Source organism: Phodopus roborovskii, unplaced genomic scaffold, assembly GCF_943737965.1.
Source record: "Phodopus roborovskii unplaced genomic scaffold, PHOROB, whole genome shotgun sequence".
Classification (NCBI taxonomy): domain Eukaryota; kingdom Metazoa; phylum Chordata; class Mammalia; order Rodentia; family Cricetidae; genus Phodopus; species Phodopus roborovskii.
Window position 1 is genome coordinate 3540928 of NW_026125506.1, and position 21922 is coordinate 3562849.

Here is a 21922-nt window from a genome sequence, read left to right on the forward strand (position 1 = left end):
GGTAGGTTCAGGCTCACCGTGAATGATCTTTGCCAGGTGGTCCTGGGAGCTACAAAAAGGTAAACCGAGCAGGAGTGTAGGCTGCGATTCTCCATGGTTCCTGTGTCATTTATCTCCTGCCTCCAGGTTCCTGCCTTGAGTCCCTGCCCCGCCCTCCCTCAGCCATGCACTGGGGTGTGAGCTGAAACATGTTCTCTCCTCCCCAAGATGCTCTAGGTCAGGGTGCTCATCCCAGCAAGAGAAAGCAAAACAGGACAGCTCTTCTCTGCAGAGCCCTGGCAGCAGGAGACGGGCCACACCCCACAGGACACCAGGGGAGTCTGAGCCCAGGGGCTGCCTACCGAAGTCAGCAGCGCCACCTGCCAGCTGGGGAGTCGCCACTCACAGTGCAGCTGAGGGGCCAGGATACTCAGGATCATCATCTCCATGGCGTCGGCCATCTGTGGGAGGAAGGGACACCGTGAGGCCGAGCAAGGTGCAGCCTGCCCTGGCCTCGGAGGTTGCGGCCAACCCTCTGCTTCCTGCCGGCATCTGGACAGACATCCCAAGGGATGGGTTTGAACCAGTGGGCTGCTACACGGGGACCCAGGTGGCAGCTGATGTGCTTGTGTGTTTCTTCCCACTGTATTTGACTGCTTGCTTCAAGTTTTTTAAATTTTGTACTTATTTCTCTGTGCGTGTAGGTGTTCTGTGCACCATGTGTGTGCAGTACCCTTGGAGGCCAGAGGAGGCCGCTGTGAGCCACCATGTGGGCACTGGGAATTGAGGAAATTGAACCTGGGTCCTCCAGATGAGCGAGCAGTGAGTGCTCTTGACGTCTGAGCCATATCTCCAGTCACTCTTTAAAATTACGCGTGCGTGTGTGCATGCGTGTGCGTGTGTGTATGAGTGTGTGCGTGTGTGTACGTGTGCGTGCGTGTGTGCGTGTGTGTACGTGTGCGTGCGTGTGTGCGTGTGTGTACGTGTGCGTGCGTGTGCGCGTGTGTGTGTGTGCACCATCTCACCATCCCCTTTATGTACTTTTGTTTGCTTATGAGACAGGGTCTCACTATGTAGCCCAGACTGGTCCAAACCAGCAATCTTCCTGCCTCCACCTCCTACACACTGGGATTACAGACCTGTACCACCATGGACAGCATCGTTTCCTCATATTTTTAAAAACACAGGTTCTTGGGTCAGTGAGATGGCTCAGTGGGGAAAAGCACTTGCTGCCAAGCCTGAGGCCATGGATTTGATCCCCAGGACCCACGGAGTAGAAGGAACGAACCAACTCCTGTCCCTGCCAATTGTCCCTGACCACCACACATATGTTCCCCATGGTACACACAGTCACACACACACACACTCACACATTCACACACACACAGTCACACACTCATAGTCACACAATTACAGTCACACACATTCTCACGGACACACACGCACACACACACAATGTAATAAGAAACCCACGTGCTCCCCAGGTGAAGTGAGAAAGAGTCACATGTCTAACAGCTGAGCACACATTCTCACGGAGGCAGAAAGATAATGTGGTCTCTTCTTCAGTGCAATCACTCCTTTGTCTTTGCTTGATAGGTCACGTGTTTGTGAAGAATTGTCTGCATATTTAATGAACACAGTGCCTAAATACATTAGCATATATAAGAAGCCCCAGTTACTAAATGTGTTGATACTACTTTATGATTAGATAGAATACTGGAAAGTTAAAAGCAGATGCACCACAGGCCACGGGAGTGTGGGGACAGTAAAGGTCTGTTTCTAGTTAGTAGGAAACGGCAGAGAAACTGACGGTCCATTTTGAAACACCTGTACTTAGGTCACTTCTCACGTCATGCTCAGAGAGGCCTTGCACCTGGATTAAAGATCCAGCGTTGTAGCTCTTAAAGGGATCCTTAGCAAGGGGTTGTGAACACCGGGAATCAGAACACATTCTATTTTATTTCACTTTTTGCCGTGCTGAGGGGGGTCCAGCCCAGAGAGCCTTGCACACAGCTAGAAAAACACACTGAACTATACTCCCAACCCAGATGGCAAATGTTTCCTATGAAGTCTGTTTTCCTGAGCAGGGGTTTGACCCAACACCATCACCTCACAATAGCTGTGAGTCCCCAGGGGCAGAGATCCACCTCTGTAGCTGGGTGCTTCCTGAGGGTGATGGCCAACCATGCTCAGCTTCCTCCCAGCATGCACCTGGGCAATCACTATACATGAGCTTTGCTGATTGGCATTCAGGCAGAAGCTATGTGTGGAGAGAACTGTGCTGTGCCTGTGGCCATGGTACCCAGCTGAGCTTCTGGGGATCCTTGGGCTGTTCATGAGGTGCCGTGCCCAGATACTTACCCAAGCCAACCCAGTGAGGACAGACAGCTTCCACTGAAACCTTCCAAACCCAATGGCTTCCACAGCATCTTCCACCATGAAAGTGTCTGGGAAGGAAAAGGGGAAGAAGAGGAGGGATCAAATCATCTTGTATTTGTCTAGTGTGCCATCTGTGGTGGCCCCCAGACAGGCTAATGATTAACTGTAGTGTGTGCTGCTATAAGAATTAACATTACAGCCATTATCATCTTCTTCATCATCATCACCATCACCATCACTACCATCATCATCACCATCATCACCATCATCATCATCACCATCACTACCATCATCATCACCATCATCATCATCACCACCATTATCGTCACCATCATCACTACTGTGGTGGTTTGAAAGAAAATATCCCTCATAGACCCATAGGGAGTGGCACTTTTAGGTGTGGCCTTGTTGGAGTAGGTGTGGCCCTGTTGGAGGAAGTGTGTCACTGTGGGGGTGGGCTTTGAAGTCTCATATGCTCAAGCTGTGCCCAGTATGGCACACAGTCTGCTTCTGATGCCTGTGGATCAAGACGTAGGAATCTCAGCTCCTCCTCCAGCACCATGTCTGTCTGTGTGCCGCCATGTCCCACCATGACAATGATGGACTAAATATCTGGACTGTAAGCCACCCAATTAAATGTTTGTTGTAGGAATTTAGTAGAGTCGCTGTATCTGGGGTAGACATTAGAGCGAATAGTTGTTTTCTAGAGTTACTTTGACCTTGAAGAATCATTGTGGAAAACAGTAGAGAATCTTTGTGGAGAACAGTGATTGTTTTCTGTGATTTTTACAATTGTTTTTCTGAAGGGGTGTTGTAGCCTTTGCATGACTTTGGTCACAAGATGTCTGTGGCACACCCGAGGCTTGTGGATTATCATATCTTACAATGATATACACACAGTAAAGGACTAAAGTCATGAGGGCATGTGATGCTCTCCTTTAGAGACAGATTAGATAGGACCTTGGTATGAGGAAATACTTTACCTAAAAGTCAGCTTTGTGTAACAACAAGTATACCTTGTTATAGCTGTTTGGGGTTCAGTTCAGTTCGTTAGAACCTGGACCTTAAAATTTCATCCTGGAGTGATCTCTTTCTTTAATTGATCCATACAACACAGAACACCCTGATTAAATGTTTCCTTTATGAGAGTTGCCGTGGGGGCTGGAGAAATGGCTCAGTGGTTATGAACACTAGCTGGTCTTCTAGAAGTCCTAAATTCAATTCCCAGCAACCACATAGTGGCTCACAACAATCTGTAATGAGATCTAGCGCCCTCTTTCTGGCCTGCAGGGATACATGCAGACAGAACATTGTATATATAATATGTGAATAAAATCATTTAAGGAAAAAAAAACAAACAAACTGGGTGTTGGTGGCACACACCTTTAATCCCAGCACTCAGGAGGCAGAGGCAGGTGCCAGCCTGGTCTACAAAGCAAGTTCCAGGATAGGCTCCAAAGCAATACAGAGAAACCCTGTGTCAAAAACACTATTTAAAAAAAAAAAAAAGAGTTGCTGTGGTCATGGTGTCTTTTCTCAGCAATTAAACCCAGACCAAGACAACTACCATCACCACTACCACCACCACCCACCATCGTCATGATCATCACCATCACTACCATCTTTACCGCCATCACCATCATCACCACAACCATTATCAGCATCATGACCACCACCTCCCTTAGCAGCAGCATCATACTTGTCACCATAGTCACCATCGTCACCGTTAGCATCATAATTGTCACTGCCACCACCATCACCCTCATCATCATCATCATCAACATCGTAACCGCCACCGCTGCCACCAATATCACCCGCAACGCCATCGTTGCTGCCCTTCTCAGTCAAGTGTGCAGTGATGCAGCCAGTGGGGATTGTGATGTAACCGTAGCTCCTGAAGTGAGCCTTGCAGCCCCAGCCTACCCTTCTGGGGTCACCCTTGGGTGCTCTGTGTCTTCCCAACTGCCCCTTCACAAGACCTTTCTAAGACCACCGCCTGGGCAGGCAAACAGGGTGCCAGGCTAATGCCTGAGCCGCCGGGCTTGCTTACCATCGGTGGGATTGGCAAACTCCTTGGGCACAGCTGCCCCATCATCCAGCTCCACAGCTTCTAGGCCCACTCGGACCCCCTCGATCTGGACATCATGCTCTCCGGAAGCCAAGTCATCCTCTGACCATGCACTCTCTCCTGTGCGGCGGAATTTCACCACCCTAGAGAAGAAGGCAGATGTGATCAGCATGACTGGAGTTGCCTCTGCATGGCCTTGCTGCACAGCTTTCCCACCCAACACAGGTACAGGGCATTTTCTCTCCGTCTGAAGGGTGAGGTGGGTAGGCCTGGCGTTTATGTTGAATTTGGTTGGGGTGGTGCTGATGTTGCCAGTTATTGATCCGTTGACGATTGGATGTGCAAGACTACGTCTTTGTCTTAGACTTCTGTTTCGACACAGGCTCATGCATTGCTTAATAGTTTCGGAATTCATTGTTGGCCATTTCCAAGCCACGGGATGGGGACGTCACAGTGTGTGTTTACACAGACAGACAGTGGTGTGGTGACCTAGCCTCATGGATTCTCTGTCACAGATCCTAGAGCATCACTGAGGAGTGTCTGTGACGTAGAGCAGGCTGTTGTTTGGGTCTTCAGACACATCTGTAACAGGCAATAACTGGGTCACACACATGAGGCTTAGGAAGCAAAACTGCTCTGGTCTGTCTCCCGTTGCAGACAGTTCTTCCCGCCAGCTGGTCCCACAGCCACGTCAGCCCCAAATGAACACACAAACGATACATTAGTTATAAAGCTATTGGACGATGGCTAGGGCTTCTCATGGCCAGCTCTGTATTAATCATTAACCCATATTTCTACGTATTTCTACATGGTCTTATCTCACTGGTGAACGCCTGGTTCCAGTCCTCTCTTCCCAGAATCACAGGCGACTCTACTTTGCCTACACCTCCCAGAATTCTCCTCATCTCCTACACCCACCCATCTTGCTGCCCCATTGGTCAACAGTGTTTTGTTCATCGACCAATACGATAAACATATACAGAAGGACATCCCCCATCAAACTCCTTTTCTCCTTTCCACTCAACACTTCCTCAGATGCCCTGAGAAGGGGGCGTGTCTCATCCCCTCTGGAGGCTGCTTGCATCTTTACACACCAGCTAGAATGAGTTGTTTTCTGGAAGTATGGCCTAAAATGGGGGCTTTATTTCTTGTTCCTATCCTCCTCCTGTTTTGTTTTGGGTGATGTGAAGTGCCCGTGACATAACCCTGGGCACCCTAACCATTTTAAGTGACCCGTCTAGCAGGATAAAGTATGCTCACATCCATCATTCCCCCAAGCCCCAATCTCTGGACCTGTTCCATCCTTGCATCTCAAACTCTGTCGCCTTAAATCCCTACTCCCCATTTCTTCCTGCACCCAGCACCCAGCAGATGTCATTCTTCTCCAACTCACCATGAGCCATAAAGAGCTCACATAAGTGAATCCGCATTTTATCCCTGTTCTTTTTCAATCCCAGGGGTTGAATCCAGGGCTCTTGTGCATAAGAGGCAAGCTCCGTGTCAGTGAGATATGCACACCATTATATTTTTTTAACTTTAAAATCGTCAAAGTTTCACTAAGATACGGGGCTAGCCCTAAATTCAGTCTGTAGCCAAGACTAGCTAGCCTTGAACTTGTGATCCTCCGGCCTCCGCCTCCTGAGTGGCTAAGGCTACTAGCCTGACCCATTACCAAGCCCAGCTCCCCACTCCTTTGTGAAGGCTGAGTAATATTCCACTGTATGGGCATACCACAGTTTGTACATTCACCAGCTAGCAGGGACGTAGGCGCTTCCATCTTTCATTTTGAAGATGGCTTCCACAAACACAACGGCACAGATTTCTCTTTGAGTCCTCGATTTTCCTTCTTTGCCGTACAATGCTTAAAATTTTGAGGGACTGCCCAGAGTGACTCGCACACCACTTCATATTCCTGTCTCTGCATGTACGTGCCAATCGTTGCCGTTTTGTCTGAACACAGACAAATGACGAGTGCGCTGTGGCTTTCACTTGCATCTTTCTGTTTTAAAATATATTTTTAAAATTTAAAATTGCATCTGTGTGCATGTGTGTGCGTGTGCATGTGTGTGACTGAGTGTGTGTGCGTGCATGCGTGCGTGTGTGCGTGCATGTGTGTGTGTGTGTGTGTGCACTCCACATCACATGCCTGCAGGAAAGTTCTCTCCTTCTACCGTGTAGGACCCAGGGATCAAACTCAGGCTGTGAGGAAGTGGCAGGAACCTTTTTACCGTCTAAGCTGTCTTGCCAGCCCTCCATCTGCATCTCCGACATTGAGTTTGCACTGGCTGTCTGGAAACAGACTTCGGAGCAATGTGTACTCAAGTGCCTTAAATTAAGGGACTGTTTGTCAGATTTTCTCTATGTTGCCCGTTCTGCCCTCAAACTTGATATCCTCCTGCCTCAGCCTTGGAAGTGCCAGGAATAGAAGCCTTGTTCTCCCTCATTCTGGGCAGCAGATTCTTATCAACTATCTAATTTGCAAATAATTCCTTTAGCCCTAGGCACAAGGAAGGTTTTTACATTACATGGTCTAACGCCTGGTTTTGCTTTTATCATTTTTAAGATGTTGTAAGTTTAGGCTGACTTCACTCTGTTGTTCTCTTCCTGTTTAGGTAATTGTACGCCCTGGTTAAATCTGTCCATTTCAGGGCTTCTCCTGGCTTTGTTTGTATTCCATTGAACTGTCCGATGAGTCAAGAGTTACTCAGGTTTGACTTGCATAGCTTTGCAGCAACTATTTTTTTTAATTATTTAATTTTGAACCAAGTAGGAATGACACTCGCCTTTAATCCCAGAACTCGGGAGGCGGATCTCTGTGAGTTTGAGGCCACTCTAGACTACAGAGTGAGTTCCAGGCCAGCTGGGGATACACAGAGAAACCTTGTCTTTAAAAAAACCCCAACAAAATGACAAAAATTAATTGATTTTGATACAGGAACCATGAGACATCCCTGGTTTTGGCTTTCTCATATCTTCTGGGTGTCCATGTGACTTCTAAGACAGATTTTTCCGTTTCTGCAAAGTAGATTTCTGGACATTGATTTACTAATAAAGTGCGGTTCAGAGAATACCCACTGCAAACTTGGGGTCTGGGAAACAGGCAGTACAAAGGTTCCACCACATCCCTAGGGCGGGTACAGCACAGACCGTCCCGACCCAGAGCTGTGGGGACCTGTATACGGGCCTGTCTTTGGCTATACCACCTCTGGTTCAAAGGGTATGACCTCCGGGGGCCCTTTGAGAAGCCAAGCCTGGAAACAGGCGGGAAGGGATCAGCTCCGTGAAGGAGCGTGAGCCCCTGGAAATGAGCTGCTGATAGCACACTAGGGTCGGCACCCTCCAGCCACATGGTAGTCAATTAAAGCTTATCCAGAGCCGGGGTATGGAGAGACAGAAGGGCAGGGTGCTGGTTGCCAGGAGCCAGGCAGTTGCCAAGCAACAGGGAGTGACTTCTGATAGGGGACCAGGCTTCTGTCTGGGGTGAGTGTGCAAAAGCTTTGTGAACACCTTAAACACCACCGAGCTGCACATTTTAAAACAGTCAAAACCACAAACTTCGTGTTATTTTTCTACCCGAAACAAATAAACACGGTCCACCCAAACTCTCAACTCTGACATTGCATGGGAACCATAGCCGTACATTAGTTCGCTTGCTTGACAAATACTTGCCAACTGTGCCTGGCTACCGGCTAGCGGGTGCACCGGGCATTATAGAAGTGAATGAGCAGTGTGAATGATTGGGCAGACCTGTCCAATCATAGTCGCCCTGCCCTGGGAGGGACCCACGCCACAGAGCCGGATAGTTGGCCTGGTGTAGACATGTACCCGAGATCCCAGATACTCAGTAGTGACAATCAGGGCTACCTAGGCAAAATGGTGAGACCTCATCTCAAAACCAAAGACCAAAGCCACCCCTACACCGCAGGTGTGTGCATGTGTCTGTGCATGTGCGTGCACATGTGTGTTTGCACATATGTGTGTGCATGCACATGCATGGACATGTATGTGTGTGTATTTTGTTCCCTATAGTATTCACAGAAAGTGACAATGTGATTCCTGGATGAGGGTCCAGTTTCATTTCTGTTGCTGTGATAAAATAGCCCCTCAAAAAGCTCTGGAGGGAGAAAGGGGTTCATTTCAGCTCGCAGCTCCGGGTTCCAGTTCAGGATCTGGGGGGAGTCCAGGCAGGAACTTCTGACAGCTAGTGCATACCATCCCCCAGTCAGGAGCAGAGAGAGATGGATCCTCGCATGCTCCATTGCTTACACACTTACATGGTAAGGTTAGCCTTGTGCTGCACAGGCTCAGGGTCAGAGTCAGGTTAGCCTTGTGCTGCACAGGCTCAGGGTCAGGTTAGCCTTGTGCTGCACGGGCTCAGGGTCAGGTTAGCCTTGTGCTGCACAGGCTCAGGGTCAGGGTCAGGTTAGCCTTGTGCTGCACAGGCTCAGGGTCAGGTTAGCCTTGTGCTGCACAGGCTCAGGGTCAGGTTAGCCTTGTGCTGCACGGGCTCAGGGTCAGGGTCAGGTTAGCCTTGTGCTGCACGGGCTCAGGGTCAGGTTAGCCTTGTGCTGCCTGGGCTGGCAAATGACTTTGTAAAATGGGGCTGACGGGCTGGGGATAGGACCACAGTGACCCCGCCTTGCAGGCCCTGGTCACAGTTCCTCCCTGCTGACCTTCGAGAAGCAACTTCAACTGTTACAACTTGTCTTCAGGCAGATATGAAAGAGAGAGGTAAATTAGACACAGCCAGGTGGGCTATGCTTCAAATCTCTTTGGGCTTCAAAACAAAAACACCAAATGTTTATCAGCTGTGTGAGCCAAGGTTTCCTGAGAGGAGGGGTGTGAAAGAGAAGCCGACTTCAGTGGCATTCGCTGAATTCACGGTGGGCCGAAGGCAGGCCGGCTCCTGCTGCCAGGGTCTCTTGGCATTTAAATACATATTTTATATAGGTATACTTTATAATTTACCAAAATAGCCAGAGACATTTGCTTTATCTACTTAAGGAAGGGGAGCGCTGGGGAGTCAGCTGTCCAGATAGATCTGTCCTGTCAGGGACCATGAGGGCCTCTCTCTCTCTCTTTCTCTCTCTCTCTCCCTCTCTTTCTCCCTCCCCACTTGAGCGTCTGGCCTTAATTCCTTGACTCCAGGCTGAAAACTGAAGCTTGAATTTGATCTATAACTACCACAGGGTAGCATTTAGGGTCCTGCAGACAGGGGGGATCACCTCAGAAGAGAGCCCACAGTGCCACCTAGGACCGGCTTGGCTTTGACTCTCCTTAGCCATTCAGGAGCTGTGTGACCCCGGGTAGGTTCCTTCACCACTCTGAGTCAGTCTCGTGGATTTAAATAGAGATGGTAGTTAAGACTGGCGATTTCACTGAGTACTCACCCAGGGCTGGTGCTATGCTCGATGCTGGCTATGGAGTGGGACAAAGGTCACGGGTTCTCAGCCCTGTTGTGGGTGTGAGGTCACCGAGTGATTTCTCTCACAGGATTATGTGCTGACTGACAGCATAGCAAGAGTCAGGGACACCTCAGAGGGCGCTGTTGGTCAAGTGCTTGCCTTGTGAGTGGGGGGGGGGGGCTGCATTTGAGCTCCTAAACCTACTTTTTAAATCGCCAGGTGTGGGGCATGCCTTGGTGATACCAGCTCTGGGAGCCAGAGACAGGTGGATCCCTGAAGTTCACTTGAAAACTACCCTAGCCTGCTTGGCAAGTTCGTGGTCAGAGAGAGAGAGAGAGAGAGAGAGAGAGAGAGAGGAGCAGTGGGCCTGAGGCAAGCTCTGAATTCTGTGGACTCATTCCTAATGTTCCAACTGATTGACAAATGATGTGAGGGTTAGAGAGGCTTCCATGACTGCACCGGGACCCTTAGACAGAGCACAGCAGGAGGAAACCTTACATTCAGTTCTCCAATCTCTGAGAATTTTTTCAAAGATTTTACTTGTGTGTGTGTGTGTGTGTGTGTGTGTGTGTGTGTGTGTGTGTGTGTGTGTGTGTGTGTGTGTGTGTGTGTGTACATGCACAAGCAGAGGTCAGAGGAGAATGTTGAATTCCCTAGAGCTGGAGTTACAACCACACAACCTGGACACGGGCAACTGAGCTTAGGCCTCTGCAAGAGTCACAGCCACTCTTAACCATAAACTAATCCCTTAACCCCTCCAGCCCCATGACTTTTTAAAAAGACAGGCTGACCTCAAAGTCATGATCCTCCTGCCTCAGCTTCCCAAATGTGGGGTGGAGGTGGGGGTCAGGGAAGATGTGGGTGTTGCTGAGGAAGCAAGTATGAAGACTTTGGTGTGGTGGAGTCAGAAGTGAGGTTCCAAGGGGGATCTGAAGTTGTCCTGGAGGCCATGACGGGGTAACTGGTCTAAGGTAGAGGTGCTCTCCCAGGGACATGGACAATGTTGGGAGACAGTTTCAATTCTCGTAACTGAAGCTGAGAGAGGCTGTGGCATTTAGCAGGTGGGGACATGACTAAATACCCAACAGTGATGGCTGGTCTAAAATGTCAGTCATGTCAAGGAGAAATGGCCGTGTTACAGAATGGACCTGGAGTGCCACTGGAAGGCCCACGTCAAAACTCATTCACCAGCCTCTGACAGGAAGTTGTGTCACTGGAGGGAGACCCTTCAAGGGTCCTGGGATTATCACTTTCCTGTCTGCCTCTGTGCCTCCTGGATGCCCTGAGGTGAGAGGCCTTCTCTGCCCACACATTCCTGCTGCCATGATGTGTTTGTCATCATCACTCTCCTCAGAGAGCAGAGTTATCCCAAGACAATGAACCCAACCAGCCATGAGCTATCCCAAGACAAGGGAGACAACCAGCCATGGGCTATCCCAAGACAATGAACCCAACCAGCCATGAGCTATCCCAATACAATGGAGACAACCAGCCATGGGCTATCCCAAGACAAGGGAGACAACCAGCCATGGGCTATCCCAAGACAAGGGAGACAACCAGCCATGGGCTATCCCAAGACAAGGGAGACAATCAGCCATGGGCTATTCCAAGACAAGGGAGACAACTGGCCATAGATTAAGACCTCTGCAACTGTAAACCAATTGTCTTTCTTACTTCTAGATTGTTTTCTTGGGTAATTTTGTTGAAAATAAAAAAATATTATTAACCTGTCTGGATGAAAGAGCAAAATAGAAACTAGTAACACAAGAATAACCACTTAATACAGAATGGCACCTGGTACACCCAGCTAGAGAGGTTACAACCTGGGGCCAACAAGGTGGCTCAGCCAGGAAAAGGAGCTTGCTGCCAAATCTGATAACCTGAGTTCCATTCCTCAGCCCCAGAGGGTAGAAGGAGCAAGCTCACTCCCCAAAATTGTTCTGTGAGCTACACACACACACACACACACACACACACACACAAAATAATTTTCTCTGTGTAGCTTTGTAGACCAAGCTGACCTCAAACTCACAGAGATCTGCTTGCCTCTGCCTCCTGAGTGCTAGAATTAAAAGTGTGTGCCATCACCATCCAGCTATAGAAGTAATTTTTAAAAAGGAATCTGTGAGAAACAAATAAAAACAAGAAATTTGTGTCTGGTTTTCCTGGGTGGCTGGAGTCCCTGTAGTGCTCAGTAATTGTGTTTATCACAACTGGTAGGAAAAAATAGTTCAGCCAACGCATGGATTTTTTCTGTTTTTTTTTTTTTTTTTTTTTTTTTCCCTCATCACACAGCTGTCTTAACCCTTTGGCCTGCATAAACTGGTCTACACTGGGGCCCAGTAATCCAGTATGGAGTGGAATTTGCAGCCCTGTCCCCACACTTGGAAGGCAGGATGGTTCCTACCCCTGCAAACATTTTTCTACAGAGTTAACACAATGGACAATGAGGGCAGGGGTGTGGCTCAGGGCACAGCATGCGCTTAGCATGGTCAAGCCCTTGGTTAAATTCCAGCACTAAAATAAATGAGTTTTAGAAGGTGAGGGCTGGCAAGATGGCCCAGTGGGTAAAGGGGCTTGCTGTACAAGCTTACAGGTGCAAGTTCAGTCCCTGGAGCCTGCGTGAAGGTGGAAGGGGAGACCGATTGCATACGTCTCTATCTGTGCGCTGTGGAGTGTGCACCTAAACACACATTATGCACGTACATAACAATAGCTTTTCTGCCCCCCCCATAACAGGTTTCTCCACAGATGCGGTAAGGCAGGTCAAGCCAAATTGAAAAAGCATAACAACAGTTATACTTGAGCAGAGCAACTCCCAGGCGTATCCTCTGGTCCCAGAGATGGAAGCCAGAGAAGTCACGCATCTGAACGAAAGCAGGAAGACTTTATAGGGTGTAGGTGATGGGTGATGACACAAGCTGGGTTTGTGCCCAAGTACGTCAAAAGCTGAGTGCTTGGGTGGGGACTCGGGCGGCAACTGCAGGGGAGGAAGTTGTAATAGTTAGCAGGAATTCAGAACTGGAGTTTTTGGTACCTTTCTTAGTTCAGAGACTCTCTGAGATTTGGAGACGGGGGGGGGGTGCATTTCTGGGTAATGCAGTATTGAGCTGGAGGTTCCAACTGAACACATAATAATAGTAAAACTTTTCAATGACAAATGCTCCAAAATGGGAAAGGTTAGCTTGATGTCATCCGTGGAGGATGGATGGACACCGCTTATTTTTTTTTTCAGTTATGGCAAAATATATGTAACAAATTTCATCATGTTGCTGCATGTACCTGTAATCCCTGAACCCATGATATAGAGGTAAGGAGATTAGGAGTTCAAGGCCAGCTACGTAGTGATGTCAAGGTTGGACTATATGAAACTCTGTATCCAAAAAAAAAAGCAAAGCAAAGAATTTCCATTTTAACCATTTTCAGTGCAGAGCTCTGTGGCATTGAATGCACAGGCACATCCCATCCCTCCCTTTTCCTACCAACTCCCTGGCAACCACCTCCTCTGGGCACACCATCCAAACAGCTGCACCAAGTACTCACAACTAGCCTGTTTCGCTCTGCACCCTGACTTCAGGGTTCACTCATGCTGCAGCAAGGACCAGAATATTTTTCTTTCTCAAGGCTGAATAGTATTCCAGATGACTAGATAGACCACACTTCATCTGTGGGTGGATATTGGCTGTCTCCATGTTTTGGCTGCTACTGATAACATTGTGATGCACGTGAGATGCAAACGCCTCTTTGAGACCAACCATCCATTCCCTTTGGGTACACAGCCATCTCTCAGCAGCTATGGGAATCAGTTCCAGAACCTTTCATGGAAGCCATAGTCTGCGGGTACTCAGACTATGAGTATGGAAATGAAATGGTATGGAATGTGCACGTGACTTCTACACATCCTCCGATATTCTTTAACTTCATCCCTAAATGACTTATAGTCGCTGTCACAGGGTCAAATTCATGGAAACAGATGACAAATCTAAGCATGTGCTTAGAGAGGAGGCCATGCTGTTCTCTGTTTTGAACCCATAGCTGGTCGATCCTGTGCATACAGACCCCTGGATTGTAGATCTACTAGAGCAGAGAGATCTGTATTCTTGAGTTTCTGAGGCCCCACCACAATGTTCCATGGCAGCCAAGCCGTTCCCCATCCAACATGCAAGGTGACCTTCACAGGGACTCACTGCTTGCATCTTCAGGTTTGGGTTTTTGTTGGTTTAGGGTTTATGGTACCCAACTGGTGTATGTGAGAGCAGGTTGCAGTTGTTGGAGGTAGTGTGGACAGGAAGCGGACGGCATGAGCTGACATCTAACAAAGTCCCTCTTGAGACAGAGCCACTCATCCGTTAAGAATACTCACTGCTCCTGCAGAGGGCCTGAGACTGTTGATGGCTCACAGTGCCTATGACGCCAGCTCCAGGAGACGCAGTGTCCCCTCTGTCCTCTGTGGGTACCCACCCTCAGGTGCCATGCTTACACACAGACACATGCACACATAGAAAAAAAAATCTTAAATTAAGTAAATCTAAAGGAAAAGCCTTCCAGCGGATGAGCTGTGAGCAGGCTGTCAGGAAGCAAGGTCAAGGGTGGGGAGAGGCCAGTGAGGAGCGAAAGCCTGCTGAGAACAGATGGGATGTGCCCGTGGGAGCTGGTGGCTGTAGAGAGGCAGGCTGGAGTGTGGGCAACACTGAGACACAGCGCAGCAAGACTTCCCAAAGATTGAAAGTGCAGGAGAGAAGGTCAAAGTTGACCTCACAGTTTGGAATGGGGGCGTGGCCACCAGGGAATGGGGTGGAGCCACCAGGATATAGGGGTGTGGCCTCCAGGGAATGGGGATGTGGTCACCAGGGAATGGGGTGGAGCCACCAGGAAATAGGGGTGTGGTAACCAGGGAACAGGGTGTGCCCACCAGGGGATGGGGTGTGGCCTCCAGAGAATGGGGGTGTGGCCACCACGGAGTGGAGGAGTGGCAACCAGGGAACGGGGTGTGGCCACCAGGAAATAGGGGGTGTGGCCACCAGAGGATGGGGGCTGCTGGAACAGGGATTATGAGTTCAAGGGGGCTAAGATCACTCACTAATCTTGCAGGGGTTGCTTCCCAGCATTAATTGTCAAGAGGGTCACAACCTCTTCTGGGAACTTATCTCTAGGAGCTCCGAAGACCTTCTCTGGCCTCTGAGGGCTCCTACACAAAACGCATATAAAACTCACGCAGGCGCACACACATTCATATGCATTAAACAAATATAATTTAAAAAAAAGTGCATGTTTAGATGCATGCTGCCATAGCAACGCCGGTCAACGAGTCAGCAATTCCTGCTGTACCTTGGTCGTGAATCGGCTTCCCCAGTGGCAGGTAATGACAGCCACTTCAAGTTCCTGCCCGGGCTGGCTTCTCTGTGAGGTGGCCCATGATGAGGGACAGAGGCCAGGTAAGCCCTTCCCTCCTCTATGATGCAAGATGTTTTAGCACAGCCACAGAAATATAAACAGAACCAAATGATGCTGCATAAATTATTTCACATGTAAATTATATAACATATTAACCCACATGTGGCCAGTGGCTACCATACTGTGGCTATAGATTGCAGCTCCTTCAAGGTGTGGACCATTTATCATAGTCACCCATCCAGTCCTTTGTACCAAGGATGGTATTAAACTATTGAGTGGCCAGGGGCGGTGGTTCACACTTTTAATCCCAGCACTCAGGAGGCAGAGGCAGGCAGATCTCTGTGAGCTCTAAGACAGCCTGACCTATATAGTGAATTCCAGGAAAAGACAGAGTCATCTGATGGCTGGGGATAAATAGATCAGCGAGGGAGTTCTTTCTTAGCATGCATGAGGCCCTGGGCTCTATCCCATCACTGAAAAGAAAATAATCATTACCCTGGGAAAGAGAAATCTCATGAAGCCTGCCTCGCATGGATACACGATATGGAAAAGTGGCATACCAAACTTTGAGCTGCCCCATACCCCATGCATATGTCCCCAGCAGACAGCAGGTGAACAGCAAGGGCTGTTTGTGGTCCCAACTGGACCACGCCAGAGTTGAGCAGCAGAGCCTTACGGTGCACCAGAGGACTACTTTCCTAGACACCCTCACTCTGCTCCACCCCACCCCCCATCCCTGCAATCTGCTTAGAGGCTTAGGGCCTATGAACACCCAACCTCCCGCAGGGTCAGGTCTGTTCCACAGTCCACTCCTGCCAGCAATCTGATTTTTTTTTTTTAAATCATATTGCTCTCAGGAAATCTGCTGCCTGCAATCTGTGCATAATATATGCAGGGCATGGTCTGAGAAACATCTAAGTCGTGATGTGTAACCCACTCAGATTCACACAGTTGCCTGTTTCTTCCTCCTTTAGCTTCCTCGTTCTTATAAACGGAGGACAGCACATTCGCAGGTTAATTATGACTTCATTCAAGTGTATCTTGGGGCTTTCTTTTAAAATTTTTTGTTTGTTTTTATTTACCTGTATGTGTGTCTGTAAGCCACACATGAGGGCAGAAGAGGAAAGAGGACATCAGAAACCCTGGAGCTGGAGTTAGCAGGTGTCTGTGAGAGCATGGATGCTGGGAACCAACCGTGGTCCCCTGGAAGAGCAACAGAAGTATTCTTAACAACCCAAGGGGCTCTCCAGCCCCTGGGGGTTTCCAGTAGCCATTTTGGGGAGTCTAGCAACACTAACATACATCATTATCTTTTATAAATACTTCAGATGTAATGACAATAGCAAAAAAGGTAACGTCTGTCTCTTTGTATTGTCAAGCACTTAGCTCCCATCTCATTTAACCTTCATCTGAATCAAGAATTATGATAGTCATTTTTACAGGAATGGAACCCGGGCACTCAAGTATGCTAACCACACACTGTGCCACTGTCCACTTGTCCCCATCTGTCCCTGGCTCTTTATAGCTAGAGAAACTGAGTCTTAGAAAGACTAATTGACTTGAGGTCAAGATTTGAACTCAAATCTGCCTGGCTGAGAGCCAATGTTCTCTGACAGTAAACCATTTAACCTCTCCGGTAGATGGTACATATTCTTCTATCTATAAAATGTGGAGATTGAGAATCTCAAACCATCCTGGGGAATAGGATGGATGGTGTTTCTTATGCTACCTGCTACTGTATCTACTTTGTGTGTATTGCATAGTTGTCATGCATTCAAAGTTAAAATAAAATTAATTATTATTATTATTAGTAGTAGTACCATTATTATATTTTTGAGACAGGATGGGATTCAGGCTTGCCTCCCTCAGGTGCTGGGATCCCAGGCCTGCATCTCTAGACCCAGCTTCCATTAATTACTTATATAAGGTTCCCTATTCTCACTATCACTTTCTGTATGTTTAGAACTGGGCACGGGATCCCTGGCTTTGTGCATGGTAGGCAAGGGCTCTGCATGAGCCAGCCCACAGTTCCCTGTTTCCACCTGTTTTTAGTGATGGACAGAATCAGTGTGTGATGTCATGCCTATATATTAGTAAGCTACAGGCACGTATGTCTTTGGCCAAATTCACATGCTCTGACAGCGCTTAGCAACTCAGTCCACTAAAGCTGGCATTCCAGTTTGCATTCTTATTTGGAACACCAATTTTTGTTTCAATTTGTGGGTTTTTTTGGGGGGTGGGAGTAATTGTTTGGCTCTGTGGACATGGTGTCTGAGCTCAGTGGCATGAGTTCCTTGAGGGCTCTGTACTCTGACATTTGTGTTTTTTGGGAATGGCGTATGGAATTGGGATATTAGCAGTGGGTACAAATAAAGCTGCCATTAGCGGGGGTATTTATGGATCTATTAACAAAAGCTGAAAAGTACAGTGTCAATTAACGAAGATGTATAATGAGAATTAATTTTCCATGAATTGAGAAGTAAACATGATAACCCCACAAGCACTCAGAGCCTCGGAGAAGCCAGATCAGTCACTCTAAAAGTCACTCGGGAGAATTCTTTAGTAGCTTGAGATGGGGGGGGGGGGAGAGACCCGAACCATTTCTAAAGTCAGTCATATACACACAGGCTAACAATAACTAATGCTTCCCAACAGACACAAATGGAAGTGAGTCCACCTGCCAGGTGACTAGAGACTCTAAAAATTGAACCAGGAACACCTGGAAATATTATCTTTAATGTCTCCTGTTCAGACTCTTGGAATTTGCTTGACTAATCGCTGTTGCTGGTGGCCTGAAAAATACCTGCAAATCCCCCTGAAAGCCTCTGTCCTTCCTGCTGCCTCTCTGTGTTTCCCCAAGATTCTGAGTGATCTGGGTTAACCCCCCCCCCCATTCCTGACCTCAAAGGAACGCATTCCTAGTGTTTCCAGTGGGGAGGCTCACTCCAGCTAGCTCTCCCCCAAGCCTGTCATTCACAAGGGAAGCGTCCTCAGCCAGGGCTCACAGCTCTCTCATTCACACGCTTCCCCGAGAACCCACTGCCCCAGCCTCTTCTCTAGGAAGACATCCTTGCTGTTCGGAAATCAGTTTGCAACATCACATCGGTCCTTTCCAAAAGACCTTGCAGGGGGAGGAAAAATCAGGAATTGCACAGTATGAGAAAAAGGACAGATATCAGCCCTCTTCCATTCGGCCCTCATTTCCGAACACGCATCCCACACGTTCTCACAGCATAGACCTCAACACCCCTTCAGGGTTGAGAGCGATTTTCAAGGGGAAACACAGAAACTAAGGATTCCCACAAGGAAAAAAAAAATCAGAAACAGAGCGGGGCTAGGAAAATGGCTTTTCTCCTCCAGGCCCAATTCTTCCTTCTGTTAATAGCATTTTCCTATTCAAGAGGCCGTGCGGGGATGCACCCCTGCAGGCTTTGCTCTTCTAAAGGGCACCCCGCCTGCCTCCCTTCGCCCCCGCGGTACTCACGGCAGCTGCCTGAGCTGGAACAGGTCCTCCTCCATGTCCGCGCTGCGCCAGGGCGAGCCTGGGCATGGCCCTTACATGGTGGAGCACCGCCGGCGCGCCGGCTTTCAGCACCGGGATGCTGGACAGCTCCGCCGCTTCCTCCCTGGGCAGCAGCTGGGGGAGGGAGCCCTGCCCGGGAGACAAAGCCGCCGCCGCCGGAGACCGACGGGAGTGGGCGGAGGACGAGGGGAGGGCTGCGCGGTAGAGGGGGCGGGGCGAGCCCTGCTGCTCCCAGGAGCCCAAGGTCCGCTGACTGGGGGTGTCTGCGGGGCTCCCCCGCCTGCCAGATGATGCCTCCCTCCCCGAATGTTCGTAGGAATTTATTTGATGTTCTGGAAGCTTTAATAAGTTCTGGGTTGGAAATGTCCTCCGTGCATTACACTACTGTGTGCTGAGCACCTACTGGGTGCCAGGCACAGTAGCAGGCTGTTGACAGGACACTTTTGCACAGAGCTGAGGGCCTGATGAAATGGACCTAGGAAAGGAACAGAAGGCGGAAAGGTGACAGGGTTATCCATTCTTCACAGTGTGACTAGAACTCCAACTCCTTGAATTTTCTTGGATGTATCCCAGGTGCCCGGGAGAGCGTGCCTGGCACACAGAGCGTCCTTAGTAAACATCCATCATGGCCGAGTGTGGTGGAGCAATGGAGGGTGAAACAGGAGGACCATGAGTTCGAAGCCAGCCTGGGTTACTAACAAGCTCAAGGGCAGAGAGGTACAGGTCAAAACCGTGTCCGAAAAGCTAAGGCCGTCATGGTGGCTTCCATCCCTACACTTGGAGGCAGAGGCAGGTGAAGCTCTGTGCGGTCCAGGACAGCTACAGAGTGAGATGCATGGGAGGGAGGAAGGAAGGGAGAGAGGAAAGGGGAGGGGGGAGGGGAGAAAATATCACAAGGGAGCGAGCCTCAGTTCAAGATGTCCATAATCACTTGACTCCGTCCAAGGTTATGGAACCTACTGGGGGTGGGCCTGGTGCCCGGACGCTTAAAGAGCTCTGTCTCCCTTGGATGGTTCTTGCCAAGGTCTTTCACTTGATTCCAGAGTGCCATAGCCAGTCTGTCTAGTCACTTTGCTCTTGGAATTTCCAGTGTCCACCTCCTGTATGCCAGGACTTCCCAGAGGCCGCCAATCCCACCTGTGGGTTGGGGCTTCCACACTGCAGTCTTTATGGTTGGTTGCACAACAAGTTCTTAGCCCACTGAGGCATCTCTCTACCCCATCTTGGCTACTTTTTACCTGTTAGTTGCAATTTGTCCTCCCATACTCTTTTGTAAATCTACCCCACCCCTGCTCTATACCACATTGGGTAACACAACTCCTAGCCTCAGTGGAGTGGTCCAGGAGGCAGACACTGTCCCAAAGGTATCCAATGCAGGGCTAGAGGTGTGGCTCCACTGGTCTGGTAGAGGCTTGCCTGGCATGCATGAAGTGCTGGATTTCCAACTCCAGCATTCGTGAAGATCAGAAATCCAAGGTTGTCCTTGCCTACACATTGAGTTTAAGGCCCTGCCTCAAAAAATTATATACATGACTCTGACTCTCTCTCTCTCTCTCTCTCTCTCTCTCTCTCTCTCTCTCTCTTTCTGTGTGTGTGTGTGTGTGTGTGTGTAACATCATATATGTGACATACAACAAAAACATTGGTCAGTAGCATCTTCTCATTAATAGAGTCAAATGCTGTTGAATTACCATGTGGCTCTATGATAATTAGCTTTGTCAGCTCTAGAGTAACCTGGGAACAGAGTCCCAACAGGAGCTGTCTACATTAATGCGCCCTATATGTCACCATCATCATCATTACTATTATTATTACTTTGGTTTTTTTGAGACAGGGTTTCTCTGTGTAGCCCTGGCTGTCCTGGAACTCACTCTGTAGACCAGGCTGGCCTCAAACCCAGAGATCCACCTGCCTCTGCCTCCCAAGTGCTCCTTAAGTTGTCTTCTGACCTCCATGCGCGTATTAGGACACATGCCTCCCCAGTGAATAAGATGTAGTTTTTGTTTTTTTAAAATCGACTCAAGGTTGTAAAATGCCACAGTTGCTATGGAAAGCAATATAGAAGTGTCTGAAAAACAATTGCCATATAAATCTGTACTGTCACTCCTTGGTACATACACATCCAGGAGAATTGGAAGCAAAAGCAGAAAGGGAAAAGGTTCATGTGCCTGTGTTATTGCCAAGAAGTTGGGACCACCTGAGCGCCCGCAGAGTAGAAGGGATGAGAAGCTAGTACTGACAACGGAATATTATTTTTGCTATAGTTCTGAACCAAGCCAATCACCAAGACTCTTCCCATGAGGGTCCTGGAGACAGCCAACCTCCAAGCATCAGAAACGGAAGGTATTTACTAGGTTGCAGAAGGGGTAGGGAGAATCACACCGTTCCGTTTTGACAAGAGAGACACAGCAATGTGCTCGCGCAAGACAGGAATCGAGAAATGTACTTATTGATCATGTATATGACAGCGGCCCACCGGCTGGTAAATATCTGGTTTGTTTCCAGCCTTTGCTGTTTTGAAGAGTGATTCTAGGACCTGTGTATGGGGCTCTGAAGGGGGTAGGAAACTAAGAGATTCTTTTTAATTTATGGTTTGTGTGCTCGTACACTTTGTGTTTGAGAATGCGTATGCGTGCTTCTGTATGTGTATGTTTGTGTATGTGTGTATGTGAGTGCGCGTGTATATGTGTGTATGTACGCCTGTTGTGTGTGTGTGTCCACGTGTGTGGGGCACCATAGGCAGATCAGGACAACACTGGTTCTCTTTTACCGTTTGGTCCCAGGGACTGAACTCAGGTTGTGAGATTTGGTGGCAGGTGACTTTACCTGCAGAGCTATCTGGCCAGCCCACTTTAAAAAAAAAAAAAAAATCAAAGATGGGACCCCTTTTTTCTTTTTTTAATTCTCATTTTAAGGACAGTCTTTGGCCCACAGCTCTGTCCTGAAGGCGGGGCGTCTGCACTTCTGAATGAAGCCCGAGCAAACGCGAGGCAGCAGTGCTCACAGCCCCGGACGCAGTGCTCGGGCCGGGAAGCCTCCCTTAGCAACGAATCAGGCCGCCGTTGCTAAGGGAAGAGGAACCGGGGAGAGCTCGTCCGTGCACTATTGAGGTCCGGCGGCAGCAACTTCCGGCTCGTCGCCCTGTCTTCCCCAGCCGAGGCGGGGTCGCTAGCG

General features: G+C 48.9%; 1 protein-coding gene across 1 annotated transcript in view; it reads right to left on the reverse strand.

Moving 5' to 3' along the window:
• Svop (SV2 related protein) overlaps positions 1-18981 on the reverse strand; it is a 47735-nt gene extending 28754 nt beyond the window's left edge. The window contains exons 1-4 of the mRNA XM_051176453.1: positions 18710-18981; positions 4409-4569; positions 2341-2426; positions 342-440 (exon numbers count right to left, since the gene is read on the reverse strand). Of these exons, the coding sequence (XP_051032410.1) occupies positions 342-440; positions 2341-2426; positions 4409-4569; positions 18710-18744 (381 nt within the window). The 5' untranslated portion in view covers positions 18745-18981. The remainder of the gene's footprint in view (positions 1-341; positions 441-2340; positions 2427-4408; positions 4570-18709) is intronic.
• Positions 18982-21922: the final 2941 nt, after the last annotated feature.